This window comes from Giraffa tippelskirchi, chromosome 9 (assembly GCF_054371585.1).
Source record: "Giraffa tippelskirchi isolate mGirTip1 chromosome 9, T2T-mGirTip1v1.2.pri, whole genome shotgun sequence".
Taxonomy (NCBI): Eukaryota; Metazoa; Chordata; class Mammalia; order Artiodactyla; family Giraffidae; genus Giraffa; species Giraffa tippelskirchi.
Window position 1 is genome coordinate 50,368,898 of NC_137283.1, and position 23,419 is coordinate 50,392,316.

Here is a 23,419-nt window from a genome sequence, read left to right on the forward strand (position 1 = left end):
CTTCCCCAGTTTTTTCTTGTTGTCTTACGTGTGTCCGATGTGACCAGAAGTTTGTTTAGCATCTTGCCTTTATTACATCTTTAAAAATTTTCAGCCAGTAATCTATTTCATTAAGTAGTTTATGAATTGGGTTTCCTGTGACTAAAAAGGAGCTTGAAAATTCTAATTTAGAGGCTCCTGAGTTTCCTTGTAGCCCTGAAGTTTGATGACTAGTATTTTGTATATTTGTGCAGTTCTCCTAGCACAGGAGGCGAGTGCAGCTTCAGTGGTTCCCGGGTCACGATTATCTCAGTGTGGATTCTACCTGCTGTCATGTCCTGACTCTTCTCTCCTTTTTGTCCATCCCAGCTACCCGCTGCTGAAGCTGCCCTTGCCAGGAACAGGGCCCGTGGAATTCACCACTCCTGTGAAAGATTACTCACCCCCGCCTCTGACCTCTGACCACAAGCCTGGAGAGCCCAAGGAGCAGCCAGAGTGGGTAGGTGCTCAGCATGTCCTGAGGAGCGCTCTGGGCGTTGGGTGCGGATTGGCCATGGTAGGGGTTCTGTGTGGAGTGAGGGTGGTCAGCTTCTGATGGGCGAATACTTAACACTTGAACCACTTCATAAAGGCACTGAAAATATTTAGCTTACACTTATTGGTACATCTAGTCACACATACCTCTTTTGAAAGGAAACACTGAACAGCATGGAAGGAAGGTGACTGTCCTAGAAAAGCTGGGGTTGTGGTTGCCCTAGCGGCGGCCGGCTGGGTCTGGGTCCATACTGTGGGTGCTCGGGCCAGGCAGTGCCCTGGCAAACAGAACCTCTCCTCCTTGAGCCCAGGTGGTTACAGGAACCACTGAGTATCCCCAGAGAATGTTTTATCTTCCGAGTCCCATCACCATTTAATATTTGCAGTGAGCACTTAGCTTTTTCAAATCTGGTAGGTGCTGTTTTATCCTCACAGTGCAGTCAGGTAAAGCGTGCAGGTTCTGTTTGTTTACCTGTTTTGCAGTTGAGAAAGCTGGGGCCCAGAGTGACAGTGTGCCTCAGTTTAGTTGTCACGGGGTCAGCACTGGGTTAGAACTCCATATCTCCTGACCTGAAGCCTACTGCTGCTTCTGAGTCGTGCTCTCTTCAGCCAGCTGTCTCTGAGCTGAGCACGAGCTGAGTAAAACAGGAAGAAATGGGCTCTCCAGGTGAGGGTCTGGGCTGCAGAACGTAACTGGCGGGAACTCTGGATTCATTATTTGGAAACCTTACAGGAAATGATGAGCTCGTCCCGTCAGCTTGTACCTGCCAGCTGTGGGTGACATGTTCTTCCCTTGTGTGCTGGGCCCTGGTCGCGTGGGTTGGTGCCGGGCTTGCTGAGTCTGTTGTTGAGGAGCAGAGCCCAGCTCAGGGCACAGAGCTTTTCTTCTCCCACCCTCTCTATGCCAGTGATTGCACATTCCTTCCTGTTGCCTTTCCGGGTAACGTAGCAGCCAGGTAACTTGATGTCAACTTTGCTCTAATGTTGCTAAAGTAGAGACTATCTGGTTAGGTAGGTGTGTGTTATGACTACACATGGTTTCAGGAGGAATTGCAGAACACAAGCTCAGTGGTACTCAACCACGAAGGTTAGGGTGAGCTGATGTGGCAGAAACCAGCTCGTAGCTTCATGTCTCAGCTTGACACTTGGCTCACTGTGGGATCAAGCCTTTTGTCTCCTTTACTCTTAAAAAAAAAAAATATTTATTTATGGCTCCACTGGGTCTTCATTGCAGCAAGCGGGCTTCCCTCTAGTAGAGGTGCACGGACTTAGTTGCCCAGCAGTGTGTGGAGTCTTAGTTCCTCGACCAGGGATTGAAACTGTGTCCCCTGCATTGGAAGGCAAATTCTTAACCACTGGACCACGAGGAAAGTCCTCCATTAACCTGAGGGGGTTTTAGCACATGATGGGGTTGATGGTTCCTGGTCACAGTGGGCTAGTCTGTGAGTGTTTTGTGACTAGTAGAGTTCAGTAGGCCTGATGGTACAGTTAGGGTCTATACAAGGTCAGGGGTTCACTTGTTTGTGAGCCCTTTCTTCTTCCTTGATGTCCTCTTTTGGCCTGGGATGATGATAGTGTGAGGGTACAAAATTACTTGAGGGTTTCTCTTTCTTATTGGGGTCCATAGCCCCTGAAAGGTTGAGAAAGAGACGCAGGCCCTGGCTCAGTCACCTGGTGTCAGGCCTCTCTCTGGTCAGTTACCTCACCAGGATTGACTGTGTAACAGTAAAGGTCAGCAATGCAGGACTTGTAAGGATTGCTTTAATTATAAGGAACAGAAAACTCAACCCAAACCAGAGGAAGTGAAAAGGGCATTTTCGGGTCATAGAGCTCACCCACCAGCAGGACTTACTCATGGACTCATGGATTCGGCCTCAGAAGGAGTCCATTCCTCAACTGTACCCCCTCTGGGTCAGCTCACTGTCCTCTCCCTAACGGGGGCTTCAGCAGATTCAGCCCTGTGGGTGCCTGCTTGGCTCTGAATGGGGTTACCTGCCTGCCCCCACCCAAGACCCTGTGAGCAGGGAGGTGCTTTGCTGGTTGGCCTCATCACCACACTGTGAGTGAGAGAGGCTGTTTCCAAAGAAAGATTAGGAAGTGCAGGCCCTCGGCAGCACAGCACAAGCGTTCACTGCTCACACCAAGAAGCAGATGTCCTTCACTCCTTATCCATTCCTATGATATTCAGCACGTTTATTGCACGTCTTCAGCGTGCCTGGCAGAACGATCATGGGGACATATGGAGCCTCATTTCCCCGGAGGAGACGCAGGGTGCTTGGGACGAGAAGATGGAGATGTGGGTTCTTTTGTCAACAGCACACAGGAGCCAGCCTCAGTAGCTCCCAGTGGTCAGTGCTGAAAAAGAAGATACATTTTGCAACAAAATAAATACTAAGCTGAGTCCCTGTGATTGAATAACTAAGTGGAGGAGAATAGACAAATCTGAGCAAAAAATTCTGAATTTATGTAGCCGCTCTGCCCTCAGAGAGGTGGAATATAACCCCCCTTCCTTCATTGTGGGCTATGCACAGTGACTTCCTTCCAGAGAGTGCCAAGTGGAAAGGGGAGGAGAGAGTTGCTTTCCAGTGGAGACCCTGACAGGTGGCTCTCGACACGGTGTTCAGGGTCACCATCAGCAGTGGTGAATCAGGTTGACGGTATGTACCTTGATGTGTGACGAGAAGGGTGCTTTATTTACCACTATGGTTTTCCTCACCAAACACCGTAATCCCAGTCTGATTATGAGAAGAACATCAGACAGATCTGTGAGGAATGGTCTACACAGTCCTGACCAGCACTCCTCACGACTCTCAAGGTCATCAGAAAAAAAGAGTCCAAGAAACTGTCCCAGCCAAGAGAAGCCTCACAAGACGGGACAGCGAGATAGAACATGGTATCCTGGATGGGATCTCAGGAAAGAGAAAGGACATGGGGACAAGCTAAGGGAATCTGGTTTCCTTACTTTGCCTTGGTGATAGTTTCTCAGATTTGCCTTGTTCTTGATGACCTTGACAGTTTCGAAGAGTGTTCCTCAAGCGGGGATTTGTTTCTCTCTCTCTAGACTAGTCTCAGCTTGTGGAGTTTTAGAAGGAAGACTACAGAGGTCAAGTGTCATTCTTTTCACATCTGTCAGCCTCCTAAAGTATTTTTAAAATTTCTGTACAGTAAAGTTGAGTCTCTGTGCTCTAAAGTTCTCGGTACCATCATGGGTTTTTTTTGTGTGGTTTTTTGTTTTTAGTCTTTTTTACAGAAGTATGGAACAATCTAGTTGTGGTTTTCTTTTTTAAGAATTTTAAGAATTTTATTTTTGGTTGCGCTGGGTCTCCATTGCTGTGAGTGGCCTTTCTGTAGTTGCATTGAGTGGAGGCTCCTTTCTAGGTGCAGTGTGTGGGCTTCTTGTTGTGGTGACTTCTCTTGTTGTGGAGCTCAGGCCCTGGAGTGCTCACGTTTGGGTAGTTGTGGCTTTCAGGCTCAGTAGTTGTGGCGCACGGGCTTAGTTGCCTCGCAGCATGTGGAATCTTCCTGGATCAGAGTTCAAACCCATGTCATTGGCAGATGAATTCTTAACCACTGGACCACCAGGGAGGTGCTTGCTCCTGCTGCTGCTAAGTCGCTTCAGTCGTGTCCGACCCCTAGCGTCCCCATGGACTGCAGCCCACCAGGCTCCTCCGTCCATGGGATTTTCCAGGCAAGAGTACTGGAGTAGGGTGCCATTGCCTTCTCCGGATCAGGTAGTTGGGACCAAGTTAAATCCTGGGCTCTGGAGTTTAAATGAATCCCCTCGGCAGTGGAAAGCTGAGCCCTTAGAGGCAGCGACATGGTGAAAGTGGTGGTAAGATGGTCAGTCTTAGAGAAACTTGGAGATGGGGATGAAGGTGCCTGGGAGGAGGGTGAGGGGACCAGAGAGGGGAAGAGAGGTTCATTGTAAAGGGATCGTAAGTCTGCCTGTAAGAGCTTTAGGATGTAATGACACCACGAGATGCAGCTGACGTGCATTGGGCGGCATGCCTTACTGGCTGCTTTCTTGTGTTGTGCTGTTTGATCCTCACAGTGATCTGCTAAGCTCTGAGGATCTGTCCCCGTTTCCTTCAGTAAGTCTGGGACCGAGGCTTGGAGAGCGTAGAGACCCTTGTCCGAGGCACACAGCTGGCGGTGGAGCTAGAATGTGAACCCCCTCGTGACCCCTGCGCCTCCCCCCACAGCCATCCCCCACCTGTCCAGGGCTGGGGAACAAGGAGCAGGAGCCCCGTTCTCCAGAAGAGCTGAGCGATGGGCACGCTCTGTATCATGTTGTCAGGGGCCCCTGGGTATGTCAGCGTAAAGGCAAAGGGCCTGGAGTTCTAGGATGCTTTCTCTGACAGTGAAGGACAGATTATGTGTGTGTGTGTGTTTAAACAAGCTTATTTTTTTTTTAATTTTACTTATTTTTGGCTGTGCTGTATCTTTGTTGCTGTGCTGGCTTTTCTCCAGTTGCCGTGCGCAGGCTTCTCATTGCGGTGGCCTCTCTTGTTGCGGAGCTAGGGCATGCGGGTTTCAGCATCCTAGGGCTCCCAGGCGTAGAGCACAGGCTCAACAGACGTGGTCCACAGGCTTAGCTGTTCCACCACATGTGGGATCTTCTCAGACCAGGGATCAAACCTGTGTCTCCTGCATGGATGGGTGGATTCTTTACCACTGGACCACCAGGCAGGCCCAGGGATTGTGTTTTAAGCAGCAGCAAGCCTGAGCTGTCCTGGTCTGGCCTGGCCCTATGAGGCTGGAGCATCGTGAAACCTGACCCTCATGCCAGGCCCTGCCTGCCGGTCTGCCTGGGTGCCTGGGCTTCCAGGCCAGCCCTGCGGCATGGGTGGTGGCGGCCTAAGCCTGAATGCGAGGTTTCCGGGGAGCCCAGGTCAGGGCTCTCATGCTGCGATGGTGGCAACTGAGACCCCTAGGGCCTCAGCTCCCCTCCGGCACTGCTGTGCTGGGCCTTTCTATGCTTCTGTGACCCACATGGTTCAGAACCACCCCGGCACGTAGGACTCACAGGTTGGGAGTTAGGCAGCCCTGGGCTTGAATCCTGCCTCTGCTGCCTGTCGGCTGTGTGGCCTTGGGCATACTCTTGTTATCTCTCTGAGACTTGATTTTCTTATCTGGGTCCTCTAGCTCAGGGTCTCCTACTCACACTGTCCGTGAAGGCTGCAGCTGGCTCAGAGCCTGCTTCACGTCAGACAGTGAGGGAAGCATGCCCCCTGCAGGCTGTGGGCTGGGGCCTCTTGTCCCTCACTGGGTGTTGGCTGGAAGTCCCCTCAGTTCTGTACCTCATGGACCTTTTTGGAGCGTCTCACAATACGGCTGACATCACCAGAGTGGTGGCTGTAAGAACGGAGCTATGGAAGAGTCAGTCTGTTTTTTCCTTCCATTTAAAACAAATTGTGGCAGCAAAAGTGCCAAGTCTTAAGAGAGGGAATTCCTTCTCTTAACTGTTTTTAAGCGTACAGTTCAGTGGTATTAAATACAATACATTCACATTGTACAACCATTACCACCGTCCATCTCTATAATGCTTCATCTGATAAAACAGAAACTGCACCAGTTAAACAATAACTCTGTAGTCCCCCTTCTCCAGCCGCTGATAACCATCTTTCTGCTTTCTGACACTCTGAATTTGACTCCTTTAGGCACCTCGTATCAGTGGAATCACGTGGTGTTTGCCTTTTTGTGCTTGGTTTATTTCACTTAGCATAATGGCCTTAAGAGTAATAGTCTTTTGTAGCCCAATCTCAGAAATAAAGAGCTCATCATTTTGCTATATTCTGTTTCTCAGAAGCAAGTCACCAGGTCCAGCCCACCCTCCAGGGGAGTTAGGCTTGGGCATGAGCATGAGGAGGTGGGGCTTACTGGGGCCACATTAGAAGCCCCCATCTGTGAGGGCCCCTCGCTCTGTTCCCAGAGGCATCTGGACTCCACTGGCCCTTAGGTGCTCCCCATCGCCCTCTTAGGACACCTTGTGTTGTCTGTTTCCACATCTGTCTCTCACTTGAGTTTCAAACAGGGATTACGGTAAGGCCCAGCAGCGAGTGGTAGGTCCTGCCCACCTCTTCTGCTCCCATGTTCGTGCCTGCCTGCCTGCCAGCCACCAGCATCCACATCTCATTTGTCAAAGATCTCTGGCACGGAAGCCCTGAGGTGCCAGAGAATTCACACCCCCTAGGAGCTACCCTTAACCTGTAACTGTAGAGGAGTTGTGTATAAACTCAGCTGTCATCCTTTATGTGGGATAACTCAGCTAAACCGTTATCCACAAGGGTCACTTGCTCAGCAGCCCACCCTTAGTGGCTGCCTTCCTTGCCCTGCCCTGTCCCTGCTCCCCTCCCCGTGTTCCCACCACCTCCTGAGGACACCGTGTGTCCAGGGTCTGCTGCTGGGGGAAGCCCAACCGAGATGGTGAGTGAGACAGTGAATGAAGGACAGAAATTAGGCTCCTGCCTGTTAGATAAACCACCGAAAGAGAGTTTGGGTGCTTGGAAGAGGGAAGTTGAGGGCACATACACTGGACGATGAGTTTGATACAGACGTGCTAAATGACTGACCCAAGGTCTTGAAAGAGCTGGACGGATATGGGATAGCTGCTTGGAGAGTTCAGTTGGAAGTCGGGAGGGCGAGTGAGGGCTGGCCTGCAGATGGAGGGCCAGCCAGGCAAAGCGCCCGGCTGTGCGTGGGCTGTCCTCTCTGTGGTTTTGCCTGGTGCGCCTCACCCGCTGAGGAGTGAGAGCAGACGAGCAGGGGGTTTACCAGAGCCCGTGGAAGGTCAAAGGAGAGAGAGGCCTGCAGGGCCGAGGGGATTCCGATTCTGTGAAACCTGAAAGCCGTGGATCCTCTCCCCTAACAGTGATGAGGTGATGGTACATTTCTTAGAAGAAATATGAGTTGGGCAGGGTGCTCGCAGAACTCTTGGGGCCATACCAAGAGCCCCGAACGAGAGCTCTGGTTCTGAATACGTTCTTTGTTGCTCTGCCGAAATGGAGGCCTGGCTGGGCCCGGGTGGAAAGGGGGCTGGGTTTGGACTGGAGGGCCAGGGAGCAGTCCTGCTTGGAAACTGAAGCTTCATTTGGGCCTCGGGGTGGGGGTGGAGGAGAGGTGGTCTCTGCGGTCACAGCCTTGTGCCCGCTGGGAACAGACCCGGGTCTGGCGGCTCTACGGGGCCAGCTGTCCCTGCGTGCCGTGCCGTGTCCCTCGCGGAGATGCTGGAGGGTGATCACCCCGGTGTCGCTCTCCTTGTGGAGCTGCAAGGTGTGTCGAGTCGAGGAGCTCAGGTGGCGTCCCTTCTGTGCAGGTCCCTCTGTACCTCCTGACATCATCTGCCAGGCCTAGTCCATGGAGAAGGCTAAGTGGGTGAGGCTTCTGTCCCCAGAGCCTGTCATAAATGCACACTTCCCTGAGGCTCAGGTGATGCCTGGGGTGGTTTGTGCCCAGGGCCCAGGGGATGTTAACCTGCCACCTGTGATCAGTATTTTGGCCTGTGCTCCTGCTGGAGCATGGCGTCATTGCGTGGTGGTTGGCTGTCCTCTCCTCCTCACACCTGCCCTTCAGAGTTCCTGATGGCCGCACAGGTGTCCCCCATCCCCGACCAGGCCTGGGTCCCTCCAGCTGGCACCTCACAGCACCCCAGGGCTGCGGGCTTGCCTTCCCTGTCTCCGGGTGGATGACGGCCTAACTTTAGGGGGTTCCCCGGAGCACTGCTTTGTAAGGTCGCCCTTCCCTTGGAGACAGTCAGGGGCTTTTCTTTGTCACCTGGTTAAAATCCAGACAGTTCAGTCAGCATCATCCCGGCCAGCTCATTTCTCTGTGATTCCATTACTCCCATCAGGACACCCCTGTGCTGTCTGGGCTGCCCCGTCCGTCCCCTCCTGCCTCCTGACCACCCCTCCCACCCCCCCTCACTACCCCTGCCCACCTCGTGGCCCCCCACTCAGCTCCTCCCAGCCGTAACCCTGCCGCGGCCAGTCCAGTCCCTGTTTTGGGGCTGCTCCTCGACACGTCCACCGCTGGGAGTCATTCCTTGCCTGTTACGTGTGTGTCACTTTGTCACTTAAGTGCCCTTAAGGATGTATGGCAGGTTCTAGTGAGGGAAGTGTGTTGTTTCAGTGAGATCTGGGTATGAATCCTCACACCATCCTGCTTGAGTCCTGAGACCTGGAGTCACTTTGCTTCTCAGGAGGGTCGAGCAGGCCAGTGAGAGGCCACGCCACATCTGTTGTTTGTGCGTCCATGGACACTTAGTCTCTGAGCGTGCTGTGTGTGTGTGTGTGTGTGTGTGTGTGTGCATGTGCACGTGCGTCCTAGTGATGCTGCAGTGTGAATGTAATCATCCCCATGTCACAGTGAGGAAACTGAAATCCAGAGACATCAAAGTAATTTCCAAGGCCACACACTTCGGAAAGCAGAAATTTAAAACTGGATCTGCTGAGCTCAAAATCCACTGACCTACAAGTGGCAAAACCAGGGTCAGCACAATAGGCTGTACCCTTGGGTAGCTTGTGGCCTCTTGGCAGGTCAGCAGGCATTTGGCGTCAAGGGCTGGATAATAGAGGTCTTGTGTAGGCTTTGAGGGTCACTCTGCCTGTTGTGAACCCTCACCACTCGTTGTTGTGTGATAGCAGAACAGTGTGGAATGGGGTGGCCATGGCTCTGTTCCAGGAAAACTTTATTTAGTAAAACAGGTGCTAGACTCAATTTATACCCTGTGTTTGCTGTTCTGTTGAGAAATTTGTAGGAAAGTGGTTTCTTCAGTGGGGAGAAGGCCCTTGTGAATGTCTTCATTTAAAAAAAGATTTTTTTTTTTTGGCCACACCACGCACCATGTGGGATCTTAGTTCCCTCACCAGGGATGGAACCCACACCGCTTGCGGAGGAAGAACAGATTTTTTTTTTTTCTTTAAATACTTAATTGGCTGCACCAGGTCTGAACGGCGGCACACGGGATCTTCCATCTTTGTGGGTATGCGGGATCTTCACTTGTGGCATGTGGGATCCACTTCCTGACCAGGGATCCAACCCAAGTCCCTGGCTGTGGAAGCTCAGAGTCTTAACCACTGGGCTGCCATGGAAGTCCCTGGGCATCTTCATGTTTGAAGGGCTGTCCTGTTGGCCCTGCATGGCTTTGCCTGTACTAGGTGCTCAGTCAGTCCTTACCCAGGACGGGCTGTGTTTCTCCCTGTTGTGCTGAGCTGACCTTTCTGGTGGTGGTTTAGTCGCTCAGTCGTGTCCGACTCTTTGCTACCCCATGGACTGTACCCCACCTGGCTCCTCTGTCCAGGGGATTTTCCCAGCAAGAGTACTGACCTTTCTACCATCCCCATCTCTTCCTCAGTACGTGGGGGCCCCAGTGGCTTATATCCAGCAGATATTTGTGAAGTCTTCCGTGTCTCCCTGGCACAAGAACCTCCTAGCAGTAGATGTGTTCCGCTCACCTCTGTCGAGGGCGTTCCAGCTGGTGGAGGAGATTCGGAACCACGTGCTGAAAGACAGGTATCCGTGCTGGGGCCCGGCCTCCCCGACCCAGCTCTGCACCGAAGGCGTGGCATGGCCCTTGGCGTAAATCCACCGAGCCGGCCAGCTCTGCGAGATTAAGAGGGTGGGTGAGCTCACTTCGCCTTTCTCAGCACAGTGGGTCCACTGCAGCTGTGTTCCCCTGAGACCTGTGTCCATAGCCCAGAGAGAGCCCTGAGCTTCGTCCCCAGGCCTTGCACAGACCAGGGTCAACTGGGCCGACCCTGAGACAGGCTCACCGAGACCCGGTTGACTTGTGGCCCCGAGGGCTCACTGTCCAGGGCTTATGAGACGCGAGTGTGATGCTGGCCGAGCTGACGAGAAGCCAGCTGTGCCCAGGGGTCCCCTCCAGGAGTCCCAGCCTGCCAGTGATTCTCTGGGGCTGCTTTGCAGGCTGCCTCAGTGCTAGTTGAGGTTAGCTGAGGCTTGGACCGCACACAGCCCCTGGTTTTCACCCTGCCCTCTCTGCCTGCTGAACTGCAGGGGTTCTCGTGAGGGGGCTGTGCTCGCTCCCGAGCACGCCTCTCCTCAGAGGGGCTGGGCTTTGGGGCTCCACGTGCACTTGGAAGGTCAGGCTGCTTCCCGGTGTGGTTGCTGAGCTGCTGGAAGAACTTCCCCGGCTGCCCTTGTCCTCAGCCCTTTGAGACACCGGGCACCTGGGAGCTTCACGCGTGGGGCTGGGCTGGCAGATTCGGCAACGCCACGTCCTGTCCCCCGCACAGCTCCGGGACCAGGAGCCTGGAGGACGTGTGCCTGCAGGTGACGGACCTGCTGCCGGGCCTTAGGAAGCTCCGCAACCTCCTGCCCGAGCATGGATGCCTGCTGCTGTCCCCTGGGAACTTCTGGCAGAACGACAGGGAGCGCTTCCACGCAGACCCCGACATCATCAGGACCATCCACCAGCACGAGCCCAAAACCCTGCAGACCTCGGCCACGATCAAAGGTGCCAGGACAGTCCCTTGAGAACCATCGGGATCCAGTCAGTCACCGTGTCCTCTTTAAGGCTGCTCCGGCAGATCTGGAGTTAACCTCAGTTTCTCAGGGTGGGATGGAGAGGGGTCCTGGGTGTCTCTACGCAGCTGCAGTTCCTTCATCAGCACCTGTTGCCCCCTGTCTGCAGACCTGCTGTTCGGCGTCCCTGGGAAGTACAGCGGGGTGAGCCTGTACACCAGGAAGCGTCTGGTCTCATACACCATCACCCTGGTCTTCCAGCACTACCACGCCAAGTAAGGCCGGGCTGTGGCACGGCAGGCGGTTTTTCCGTTTGGAGTGTCCACAGTGCCCCCAGGAGCTCAGAGTTCTCAGGCCTTCTGCTGAAATGTTCATGTCCCTCAGGGTGCTGTCTGCTCCCGCTTGAGGTTAAGAACAGCAGGGAAGGCAGGCATAGCGAGCTCAGGGTCCTGGTGCCTCCATGGTCTCTCTGGAGCCTCGGGTGGGGGTCCCCAGCTGGTGACTGGTGAGCCCCATGTGACTTGGGAGAGTGCTGCAGATGTCTTCCCAAAGGGCAAGGGCACGGAGGGGGCCCCTGATGGGCTGTTCTGGGCCTGTGGCAGTCAGAGTGCAGTGATAGGTTGGGAGTAGGGTGCTCAGGGGGGCTCTGAGACAACTGGGCCAACTTTTTAGTTCTTCCAACCCCCTCAGGACTGGAGGGAAGGTTAGACACCGCGGAGGAGGAAGCCCCAACAGACCTTCCTTCAGGGATTGCCTTTGTCCCCTAGACAGAGAGGGACAGTCCATCTCCCACCCCCCAACCAGGTTCCTGGGCAGCCTGCGGTCCCGCCTGATGCTCCTGCACCCGAGCCCCAACTGCAGCCTCAGGGCAGAGAACCTGGTCCATGTGCACTTCAAGGAGGAGATTGGCATCGCCGAGCTCATCCCCTTGGTGACCACCTACATCATCCTGTTTGCCTACATCTACTTCTCCACACGTAGGTCCACAGCATGGAGGCCGGGGCGCTCTCCCAGCTAATAGGGACATTTCCAGATCACCCCTTCCCTGCCTCTTCAGGGGCCCAGGCAGAGATGTAGAATGTGCCTGATGGTCACCGAAGCTGGGGCTTCATCCCCCAGCGGGGCTTGAGGGGCTTGGGTGGGTCCAGGGCTCCTCCCACTACTCAGGAAAAGTCCCTTCCTGGGAAGGGTTTCCAAGGACGCTGTGCCCCAAGCCTGGGAAGGGTACACATTCTCTGCGCAAACCAGGGCCTTCCCTTCCTCAACCGTCAGTTGCACTCCCCTCCCAGCTCTCAGGTTACAGGGCCCAGTGAGACAGGCTCGGGGAGAGGCTGCCCTGATGCGTTCTCTGCCCTCCAGGCAAGATCGACATGGTCAAGTCCAAGTGGGGCCTGGCTCTGGCTGCCGTGGTCACGGTGCTCAGCTCACTGCTCATGTCTGTGGGGCTCTGCACACTCTTCGGCCTGACACCCACCCTCAATGGCGGGTAGGTCCCAGCAGGCTCCCCTGGGTGGCAGGGTGGGCCTGCAGGCCGGAGCATCCTGCACCTCTGGGTGCTTGGCCTGCCCTGCATTGGACACTTGCTGTTAGCTTATATTTTCACATGGTTATTTTGACACTTAAGAGGTATGTGTGTTTTCTTCTTTGAGTTACCTGGCTTGTGATCATACATATGTAGATACAAACCATATGTATATTTACATATAATACATCCATAGGTGTATGTATGTATGTGTATATTCATGTGTGTATTTCTGTGTGTGTTTATGGGGTAAGTATATATGTGTTTATGCATATATATCGGTATGTATTGTGTGTGTCTGAGGGTATATAGATGTGTAAGTTGTTTTTGTTCAGTTGCTAAGTTGTATCTGACTCTTTGCGACCCCATGGACTGTAGCACGCCAGGTTTCCCTGTCCTTCACTATCTCACAGAGTTTGTTCAAACTCGTGTCCAATCAGTTGGTGATGCCATCCAACCATGTATTTATATATTTTAAATACATGAGCACATTGCTTCTCGATGGCTTAAGCCGTAGATGAGTGTGACATAGAGACAGTGTATTTTTTCCTTTCTTAATATTAAAACGTTTAAATTGCCTGGTAGGTCACTTTGGAATAAGCTTTTTGAAAGATACAGGCCATAAGCACACTCTGATTTGTCACCTTCCCACTGTTGGCTTCCCTTCCATTTCTCTCAGAAACATGGTCCTGCCCTGGGCCCCGCTGGCCTGTTAGTGATCACGACCTCGTGCCCTGCCTCGGCTTGCCAGGCTGCTCCCAGGAGCAGCGATCTTGTGTTTTCTCTTACTTCCCTTGCTTGTAGAACACTCGCTTCCTTTCCTAAACCTGATGGGGCTAATCACCCCTGCGGTCTCCTCAGAGCCCCCCCCCGCCCCCGCCGACCTGCTCCCTAGCGGAGAGCCCAGTGCCATTCAGCTCGGCTGGTGTTCCCAGTGCCTGCACATCCCTCGTAGTCAGGGAGTGGGAGCCTGTGGTCTAAGAGAGCTAGGGGAGTTTTCTCTAGAAACAATCGCCCTTCTCCGCACACAGCTTCTCTTCAGAGGCGAGTAGGGCTTCAGGCTGGTCTCATCCCCTTCCATTTAGTCCTGATGGCCTGGCCTGGTGTGCTGTGGTGGGGTCTTGGCTGTGGGGGCTCCTCTGGCTGATGGTGTGGTGTGGGAAGGGCTGGGGAGCTGTGCTCTGACAGCTGGGCAGTGGGGGCCTCTTTCCATGGTGCTGGACAGATGGAGAGGAGGATGGGGCCTGGCTCCTCGGCATGACTTGGAAGCCGGCCTGAAAGCTGTGAGCCATGTAGATAGAGGCCTGGAGGGTGGGGTTCCAGTCCTGTGATGTGGGAGTTGCTTGGCAGCCCCCACTGTGGGCCAGACCCCGCAGGCCCCCAGGACGCAGGCCTGCTGAGGAGCAGCCGTGTGTTGGGGGCCCTCCTCAGCACCCTCCTCTCCACCCCCCACCCCGCTCTGTCCCCAGGGAGATCTTCCCCTACCTGGTGGTGGTCATCGGGCTGGAGAACGTGCTGGTGCTCACCAAGTCCGTCGTCTCCACCCCGGTGGACCTCGAGGTGAAGCTTCGCATCGCCCAAGGTAACGGGAGAGGAGTGGGGGGCATGGTGGCGGGGGCTGAGCTGCACCTCCTCCTGCTGAGGGAACGGGGAGCCCAGGAGCCTCCCTCGCCCCAGCCTCCACTAACACGCCCACTTGTTACCTTGAGGCCTGTGCTGCCATGGAGCCCAGGGCTGAGCTCTGTCCTGGTCCACGTGTCAGAAAGACCACAAACCAGACTCGGCTGCGGGCTCACGTGTTTGGCCCTTTGTCCGGCTGGCAGCTGGTCTTTTCTCTTCCTGCCCCACTCCATCTGGAGCTTGTCAGCTCAGAGACACTGCCTCCACAGCTGCCAGGAAAGACCTGCATGGCCTTAGTGGCAGGAGCTGGGGAGCTGGGTTCTGGGGAAAGTGAGGAAAGAGCCTGGGCCCGGAGGTCTGAACTCTCACATCTCTTCTTCCTCCTCCACCTCAGCCCGTGTCTGTGGGAACAGGGCCGGGGGCAGGCTGTTCCTTCACTCAGCAAAGCTTTGTGAAGCTGTGTGAGAGTCCAGGCCCTGCACTAGACGTGGGGTTCCGAGGAGACCAGGGGAAAAGGGCGCTGCCCAGTAGGCGCTCAGAGCTTTAAATGTGCGACTGTGTGGTGGCCTGGAGCCTGGGAGGGGCTGAGGGTAGGACACAGCTGGCTCTCCTGTCCCTCGAGCTCTCTGCCACATGCGAGTCTGGACGTGCCCGTCTGGGTGCGCGTGGCTCTCCTGGGTTTGCTCAAGTCAGCACCCCACTTCTCCCTTCCTCAGATGGCCGTAGCTCTCCTCCAGACCTCTAGGCTCACCCCCCTTCCCTGTAGAGCTGTACCGGGTAGCAGGGTCCTTAGGGTTGGGGCACATTGGTGGGCGGCTGCCTCGTGGGCCACGTGGTCATGGGCCCACATGCAGCAGAGGTTATGTGCTGCCCTATGGCCCTGTTGTCCCCCACAGGCCTGAGCAGCGAGAGCTGGTCCATCATGAAGAACATGGCCACAGAGCTGGGCATCGTCCTTATTGGCTACTTCACGCTTGTGCCTGCCATCCAGGTGAGGCCTCCGGGTCTGCAGCTTGGGCTGTGTGGAACCCACTACTGAGCCTCCCAGCTGTCCAGGGAACACCCAGCCTTGCTGCCGCCCTCTCCTGTGAGGTGGCCCCTCGGCTGGCAGGCTGGCTGTCACCGTGCACAGAGAGGTCCTGGTGTAACTGGCCCAGGAAGAGGACTCAGTAAGCCGAGCTCCCAGCCTGGCAGTCTCAGACCCACTACCCCTCACCCATGACCCCTCGCTGCCATCTCTCTTTCACTCAAGTGGCAGGAGGGGAAGCTGGCTGCCCGCAGTGCAGTCCAGTCAGGCCCCGTTTCCCAGTTCTCAGGCAGAAAGTCATGAGGCCCGTCCTGCCTTTCAAGGCCTGAGCCCTGCACCCCCCCCCGTCCCCTCGAGACACGTGACCCCACCCTGGGAGAGCTGCCAGCCATTGCTGACCTGTGGGGCTGCAAGCAGAGGTGAGGGCGGACCTCTACTGACAGGAAGCCCACTATTGCTGCCGGTTCTGGGAGGAGTTTTGTGAAGGGAGTGAGGAGTCCTCGCCTCCTGTCCTTTCCCCACGATTGGCAGGCCTGCTGCCGTTTGGGAAGGAGCCCAGGGGCCCCAGGCTCCCCACCCTACTCCGCCAGAGGGCGTCTGCAGGACGTGGATGGCCTCCGGACATGAGGGCTGATGTGCCACCATGTGCTCCACTCTTCAATAGAAGCCATGGTGATGCGCCAGAGGTCTCAACAAGGGGAGGGGAGGAAAACCTAAACCTGAGAAAACCCCGTCTATCCACAGAGCTTGAGGAGAAAAGAGACTCCCCATTTCAGTTTTTGGGTAGAGTTAATTCTCCCTTGTGCTCTTCCTCTCCTTTACATTGGTCCAGCGTAGTCATTGGCCAGGAATAAGAAATTTCTGAGAGCCCCCAAACCAGGCCAGGCCTGGGCTCTCAGTAAATGTTGGTCCCTGGCACATGAGCAGGGCCAGGGCCTCAGTTAGGAAGGGCTTTTGGGGTACTGCAGGCTGCTGGGGCTCAGAACTCTCCAAGTTGGGGCATCAGCGTGAGGGGTCTCTGCTGCTCCCTCGTGGGGAGGGAGGGAGCTGCTGCTGCATCCTCCTTGGCTGCTCCCAGATGTCAAAGTGCCAGCATCTCTCCTCCCTGCTGTGCCTTGCAAGAAACTGCCCTGCAGCGTCCAGGGTGCCAGCTGTTGGGGGTGCAGTGGTCAGGGCCCATGGCCGTGGTCCAGAGGCTCCCACATGGGGCTGAGACCGCGGCAGGTAGGGAACTGGTTCTCCATTGCTGGCCCCTGAGGTCGCAGTGTCCTCTCATTTCCTTTTTTCCAGGAGTTCTGTCTTTTTGCCGTCGTGGGGCTGGTGTCTGACTTCTTCCTTCAGATGCTGTTTTTCACCACTGTCCTGTCCATTGACATTCGCCGGATGGAGGTAGGAGTGCGCTGAGCCCTGTCCTACCACCTCCTCCCCCTCAGCCCTGGCTGTACTCAGGGATCTCTGGTCAAGAGAGGGCAGACCTGGGGCAGGGCCGCAGCCCCACATGGGAGCTTCTGGAAAGCGGTGGCGGGCCCTGACCACTGCACCCCCAACAGCTGGCAGACCTGAACAAGCGGCTGCCCCCTGAGGCCTGCCTGCCCCCAGCCAAGCCGGTGGGGCGGCCAGCGCGCTTTGAGCGGCAGCCGACTGTGCGGCCATCTATGCCCCACACCATCACGCTGCAGCCATCCTCCTTCCGCAACTTGCGTCTCCCCAAGCGGCTGCGTGTCATCTACTTCCTGGCCCGAACTCGCCTGGCACAGCGCCTCATCATGGTACCTACCACCCCCACCTGCAGGCCCTCACTCACGGCCCTCTTGCCGTTTGCATTTGTCTTGGGCAGGGGGATGCTCCCGAGGCCTTCGTGGCCCCTGGAAGCCTGGCTTTGGGAAGCCGCCCCTTCTCCCCTCCTGCCCAGACCTTGTGTTTCTGGGGTGAGAAGCAGCTGAGGTCATCAGGGAGAGGAGTCTGCCCACAGTGAACAGGACGGGTGCTCTGGGACGGAACCAGGTGGTTCCCCAAGTCAGGGTTCACTGTGCAGGCAGCGGGAAATGCTGGCTGGGCAGAGGGAAGAAGGAGCAAGGTTGGCTGAAGTGCGAGGGGAGTGGGGCTGAGGCCCTCTGAGGACTGAGACCTGTGGTGTCCCTAGAGCGGGTCAGGCAGCTGGTCCCTCTGGCTGTGCTGACCGTGGGGGCCCAAGCTGAAGTGAGGGTTAGGGTGGGAGAGTTCTGTATCAAACCTTGGGTGCCTGTCTCTGTTTCGGCCAGGAGTCCCAAACCCGAGCATGGAAAGGGAGTGGGTCCCTCCAGGGGGGCAGTTGGTCCCGGTCACAGAGGACTTGAGGCAGAAGGGAAGGACGGGTGGCCTGTGTCCTCTCTCCACCCCCAGGCCTGAGGCTGGTGCTGCCGCTTTCCAGCGTAAGGGCCGAGCGTGCAGCGGGTGAGGGCTGCCCCTTTCTCCCTGGAGTCCTGCTGAGCCCCCACTCCCTGCTGCAGGCCGGCACAGTGGTCTGGATCGGCATCCTTGTGTACACGGACCCAGCTGGGCTGCGCACCTACCTGGCCGCCCAGGTAACAGAGCAGAGCCCGCTGGGCGAGGGCGCCCTGGCTCCTCTGCCTGTGCCCAGTGGCGTGCTGCCCGCCAGCCACCCAGACCCTGCCTTCTCCATCTTCCCGCCGGACGCCTCCAAGTTACCTGAGAATCAGACGTTGCCAGGGGAGCCGCCTGAGCCCGGGGTTCCAGCCGAGGGCGTCCATGACAGCCCGGCCCCAGAGGTCACCTGGGGGCCTGAGGACGAGGAGCTCTGGAGGAAACTGTCGTTCCGCCACTGGCCCACGCTCTTCAGCTATTACAACATCACACTGGCCAAGAGGTGGGTGGGCTGAGCCAGGTCCCCCTTCCGCCTGGTCGTATCAGCTCACTGCCCCGAGCACCCCTTCCCTCAGGAGGGAGACCTGTGGGTTTGAATTCTGAATTTTCTTTCAAATAAACACCCATCAGGTTGTGGAGTAGGAACCAGTGCTCCCAGTAGCCACAACCTGAGTCCCTGGGCCCTGCTCTGGGAGGTCATAGGTTGCTGTCAGCTACTTAGCCAGAATGAGATCCACGCCTCACTTCCTCCCACTCTGCCGGAATGGGTGACAGAGGTGGCAGTGATGGCTAGGGTGCTAGCATCTGTGACAGAGAAAGGTTAGGGTGCCAGAGCTGGGGGGTGGGAGGACCTACTGCCGGGAAGACTGTCCTGGGAGGATGTTCTTGGAGCTTGGCAGGTCAGCCCACGTTCCATGGGGAGAGTAGAGGGGGCACTGGGCAGCAACAGGCCCTCGGAGGGTGTGTCCGCTGAGGCTGAGCGCTGCCTGGCCTAGGTATGTCAGCCTGCTGCCTGTCATCCCGGTCACGCTCCGCCTGAACCCGCGGGAGGCTCTGGAGGGCCGGCACCCTCAGGACGGCCGCAGCGCCTGGCCCCCACCCCGGCCCGGGCAGGGTGGGCCCTGGGAGGCCGGCCCCAAGGGGCCAGGCACGACGCAGGCGCACAGAGACCTCACCCTGTACAAGTAAGGCCCACGAGTCGGGGCTGGGGCGGCCGGCGGGATGGGGGTGCCGGGGCAGGTCTCACCAGACTCTGCCCGGTGCAGGGTGGCGGCGCTTGGCCTGGCCTCGGGCATCGTCCTTGTGCTGCTGCTGCTCTGCCTGTATCGCGTGCTCTGCCCGCGCAACTACGGGCAGCCCGGCGCGGGGCCTGGCCGGCGACGGCGTGGAGAGCTACCCTGCGACGACTATGGCTACGCACCCCCCGAGACGGAGATTGTGCCCCTGGTGCTGCGCGGGCACCTCATGGTGAGTGCGGGCGGGGCCAGGGGCACAGGGGGCCGGGCCGTGCTGCCGCCAGTGCCCATGTCCATGCTGCGCTCCCGCAGGACATCGAGTGTCTGGCCAGCGACGGGATGCTGCTGGTGAGCTGTTGCCTGGCAGGCCACGTGTGCGTATGGGACGCGCAAACCGGAGATTGCCTCACCCGCATCCCGCACCCGGGGTAGGTGCCCCGGCCACGCCCTCGCCCTCAGCCTGGCCCCACCCTCAGATAGTCTCCCCGCGCTCACCCAGTCTCCCCGCCCCTAGCAGGCAGCGGCGGGACAGCGGTGTTGGCAGCGGGCTGGAGACTCAGGAGACTTGGGAACGGCTGTCGGACGGCGGGAAGGGTGGCCCGGAGGAGCCTGGGGACAGCCCTCCGCTGCTTCACCAGCCCCGGGGCCCTCCACCACCTGCCCTCTTTGGGGACCAGCCGGACCTCACCTGCCTGATTGACACCAACTTCTCAGCGCGGCCGCAGCTCCCAGAGCCCCCTCAGCCCGAGCCCCGCTACCGGGCGGGCCGCCGCGCTCAAGACTCCGCAGGCTACGATTTCAGCCGCCTGGTGCAGCGCGTGTACCAGGAGGGGGGCATGGCTCCCATGCACACGCCAGCCCTGCGCCCACCCTCTCCCGGGCCCGCGTTCCCCCTGGCCCCTGAGGACGAGGTTGGCTTTCCTCCTGAGAAGAGCTGCCCGTCCCTCGCCTGGGCCCCCAGCACAGACGGCTCCATCTGGAGTCTGGAGTTGCAGGGCAGCCTCATCGTGGTGGGGCGGAGCAGTGGCCGGTTGGAGGTGGGCAGCGGGGACTGGAGGGGGGCAGGGAGGGTCGTGGGTGTTCCCAGTTACAGGTGCTTACAGCCTCTGGGCCCCCAGGTGTGGGACGCCATCGAGGGCACCCTGCGCTGCAGCAGTGAGGAGGTGTCGTCAGGCATCACGGCCCTCGTCTTCCTGGACAAAAGGTGGGAGCGCTAGGATGCCTGCCTCAACCCTAGAGGCCCAGCTCCGCACACACTGAAGTTGAGCCCTGCTTCCCCTTCACTTTGTGATCTTTCTACTGGGTAACACGCCTCACACCTGTGAGCTGCAGGAAGTCTGCCTTGATGGGAGGTGACAAGAGCGTAAAGGTGGGGAGTGAAAGAGGGTCCTTCGCCACTGACAATGCGGAGTGCAGTCTTCCTGTTACCTTCTGAGGTCAGACTTGTCTAGGTAGCCCATCAGTACTGACCCTTCTGGGTTTTCAGTTCCAGAAGAACACATCTTTAAAACTACTGCCTTGTAAAAACTTGCCTTCCCCTCTGATGCTGCACACTCTTCTCACCTCCCTCCTCACCATGCCTTTTGGCTGAGTGTTCCCAGGGTGCCATCACACCGTCGTCTCTGTGGTGGTGGTGGGGTCCCAGCTACTCAGACTGGGCCTCCCCACCTCTGGGCTGATAGACCCAGGGCTCACCCACCCACCTGCCCATGATGCTGGCTGGCTCTTCCTTCCAGGTCCCTGAGCATGTGTGGCCCAGTGTCTGAGCTAGCACTGAGCCTTATTTTCTGCAGTGGGGGCACCCCTTGCCCTGAGCTGTCAGTTTCTGGTGGCTGCTGCTGTCATTCCCGCCACGGGTTGGCTTTTTGCTCAGGCCTCAGGTGACATCCTACCATGCAGCCTGGCCAACTTCACTGGGTTCCCCCGAGCTTGGAATTCTCCCCCACTGGTGGTTTTTTGACTTTTTAGGGAAAGCCCACGTGCCTCAGCCTAGCTCTCAGAGTCCATGACTCCGCCCTCTCCTTCCTCTGCCCCAGCTCTGCGGTGGACCGACCGTTCAGCTTCATGGGCTGAAAACTTGTGAACCCCACTTGCTTCAAGGCTTTGGGGCCACAGAGTACACATGTCTTCATCTCTGCCCATCAGCCTGTGCCTGGGAATCCCAGGCAGTGGAGAGAATCCTTATTTCTTTGTGGAAAGAGGAAATGGAGCAGGCAGTGCTTGTGTCGGAGCTGCCTTTCTGTCATAGGACAGCAGTGCCTTCTGTGGCTCCTCTCACAGCCCCACCACAGCTCCTCTCTCCTCTACTGAAGCCTCTCCTGTGGCTCCAGGCTGTGGAGGGGGACTCCCCTCCCCCAGACTTTAAATTTCCAGTTACTCATGGTGTTTCCCAGGTGCTACTTTATACATATCATCAGCTCATTTACTCCTCATGGCCACCCCCCGCCTCCACCGCAAGGCGCACACGGTTGTTTCCATTTCACACATGAAGTATCTGGGGCACAGAGGGTGATACTGGAGTTGCAGCAGGGGCCCTCCTGCTCTGCACCTGGTCTCCAGCACCTAGGCTTCTGTCTGCCCGAGGTCCCTCACGGCCCCACTGCTCCCCAGCCGGTGGGACAGGCCTGTCGAGGCCCATGGTGCTCAGCCCCGTGGCCAGGGGCTCTGAGGGCGAGCCCCCTGGCAGCCGCTCTTGTCTTTCAGGATCGTGGCCGCCCGGCTCAACGGCTCCCTCGATTTCTTCTCCTTGGAGACCCACACTGCCCTCAGCCCCCTGCAGTTCCGAGGTCAGGGACCTGGGCAGGCCAGGGGCCTCCCCTGGTGGGTGGAGTGCAGGGGCTGCTGCAGGGGTCTTCTCAGAGGCCCCTCACTCGGCCTGTTGTTCCCAGGGGCCCCAGGGCGGGGCAGTTCCCCCGCCTCCCCCATGTACAGCAGCAGTGACAAGGTGGCTTGTCACCTGACCCACACCGTGCCCTGTGCACACCAGAAGCCCATCACAGCCCTGAAGGCAGCTGCCGGGCGCCTCGTGACTGGGAGCCAGGACCACACACTGAGAGTAAGTGTTGGCACGATCTCTTGGGCAAGGGGTGGCCCAGCACAGGGCGGGGAGCGGGGGTTGGGGGGCATCTGGGGTCAGTCAGGGAGAGGCTGGAGGTGTCTTGGATGGACTGTGGAAGGGAATCCCTGACCAAAGTGTGATTTGGAAAAACCCAGAGAAGTCAGAGGAAAATGAGTATCACGTAGTCACGCGTATATGTGGAATGCATAAAAATAGTACTGATAAACCTATTTGCAGGGAAGGAATAGAGATGCAGACAGAGAATGGACCTGTGGACAGATCAGGGGAAGGAGGTGGGATGAACTGAGAGAGTAGCATTGACACACACACACTGCTGTGTGTGAAATAGCCAGTTAGTGGGAAGCTGCTGTAACACAGGGTGCTTAGCCCGTGCTCTGTGGAGACCTCGAGGGGTGGGGTGGGACAGGAGGGTGTGTGTGTGCGAGACACAGAAAGGAGGGGACACGTGTATACTCATAGCTGATTAACACTTACACAGCAGAGACACAATATTGTAAAGCAGTTATTCAAATAAAAGAAAAGCCCAAGGAGCCCAGCACCTGAGCCCTGTCTCTGCTGCAGGTGTTTCGTCTGGAGGATTCGTGCTGCCTCTTCACCCTGCAGGGCCACTCGGGGGCCATCACGACCGTGTATATTGACCAGGTGAGGGCTGTAGGTGGGGGGGTGGGGGCATTGAGCCAGACCCACCACAGCCTTGTTTCTGACTCTTGGGAGCTGGTCCCCGGGGCCTCTGAGAGGCAGGCAGAGGTTCCCTCCCACCCAGGCACTAGGACACGTTGGGGACAGGTGGTTCACCACAGTGACCAGGTCCCCACACCTCCCGCAGACCATGGTGCTGGCCAGTGGAGGCCAAGACGGGGCCATCTGCCTGTGGGACGTGCTAACTGGCAGCCGGGTCAGCCACATGTTCGCTCACCGTGGGGATGTCACCTCCCTCACCTGTACCACCTCGTGCGTCATCAGCAGTGGCCTGGATGACCTCATCAGCATCTGGGACCGCAGCACGGGCATCAAGCTCTACTCCATCCAGCAGGTAGGCGTGGGGGCCAGGGGGCCTCGGGTTGTCGGGGAGGGCTCCAGACCCCGAGCCTGTCCTGTCCTTGTCTCCAGGACCTGGGCTGTGGTGCAAGCTTGGGTGTCATCTCAGACAACCTGCTGGTGACCGGCGGCCAGGGCTGTGTTTCCTTTTGGGACCTAAACTACGGGGACCTGTTACAGACCGTCTACCTGGGCAAGAACAGCGAGGCCCAGCCGGCCCGCCAGATCCTGGTGCTGGACAACGCTGCCATTGTCTGCAACTTTGGCAGCGAGCTCAGCCTGGTGTATGTGCCCTCCGTGCTGGAGAAGCTGGACTGAGGGTGGGCCTCCCCGCCCCTCTGGCTGGGGAGCTCGGTGGGCAACGCACTGGTCCTGGACTGGGGTGAGCACTGAGTCTTGGGGAAGCTGCTTCTGACTGTCCTGTCCTGCCTCACGACTGTAATATTAAACCTTTTTTTTAAATGACATCAGCCAGGGGCCTTTTGAGCCACTTGTGTCTTCCCTTGGACAAGCTGTGCCATCACTTAAACCCTCCTGGT

The 23,419-nt window shown here is 57.3% G+C and overlaps 1 protein-coding gene across 17 annotated transcripts in view; it reads left to right on the forward strand.

The window, feature by feature from the left end:
* SCAP (SREBF chaperone) overlaps positions 1-23,350 on the forward strand; it is a 100,369-nt gene extending 77,019 nt beyond the window's left edge. For 5 of the 17 annotated variants that reach the window (XM_081525855.1, XM_081525854.1, XM_081525853.1 and 2 more), the window contains 21 exons: positions 349-478; positions 9,866-10,023; positions 10,767-10,987; positions 11,165-11,270; positions 11,800-11,972; positions 12,355-12,481; positions 13,987-14,099; positions 15,034-15,128; positions 16,455-16,553; positions 16,715-16,933; positions 17,654-18,030; positions 18,524-18,712; positions 18,794-18,995; positions 19,076-19,191; positions 19,281-19,800; positions 19,882-19,967; positions 21,467-21,549; positions 21,652-21,818; positions 22,404-22,484; positions 22,669-22,875; positions 22,953-23,350. In XM_081525855.1, coding sequence (XP_081381981.1) covers positions 349-478; positions 9,866-10,023; positions 10,767-10,987; positions 11,165-11,270; positions 11,800-11,972; positions 12,355-12,481; positions 13,987-14,099; positions 15,034-15,128; positions 16,455-16,553; positions 16,715-16,933; positions 17,654-18,030; positions 18,524-18,712; positions 18,794-18,995; positions 19,076-19,191; positions 19,281-19,800; positions 19,882-19,967; positions 21,467-21,549; positions 21,652-21,818; positions 22,404-22,484; positions 22,669-22,875; positions 22,953-23,198 — 3,715 coding nt within the window. In that variant the 3' untranslated portion in view covers positions 23,199-23,350. Of the gene's footprint in view, positions 1-348; positions 479-9,865; positions 10,073-10,733; positions 10,988-11,164; positions 11,271-11,799; positions 11,973-12,354; positions 12,482-13,986; positions 14,100-15,033; positions 15,129-16,454; positions 16,554-16,714; positions 16,934-17,653; positions 18,031-18,523; positions 18,713-18,793; positions 18,996-19,075; positions 19,192-19,277; positions 19,801-19,881; positions 19,968-21,466; positions 21,550-21,651; positions 21,819-22,403; positions 22,485-22,668; positions 22,876-22,952 lie in introns of all 17 variants that reach the window. The other 12 variants (XM_081525851.1, XM_081525852.1, XM_081525850.1 and 9 more) reach the window with 5 other exon arrangements.
* Positions 23,351-23,419: the final 69 nt, after the last annotated feature.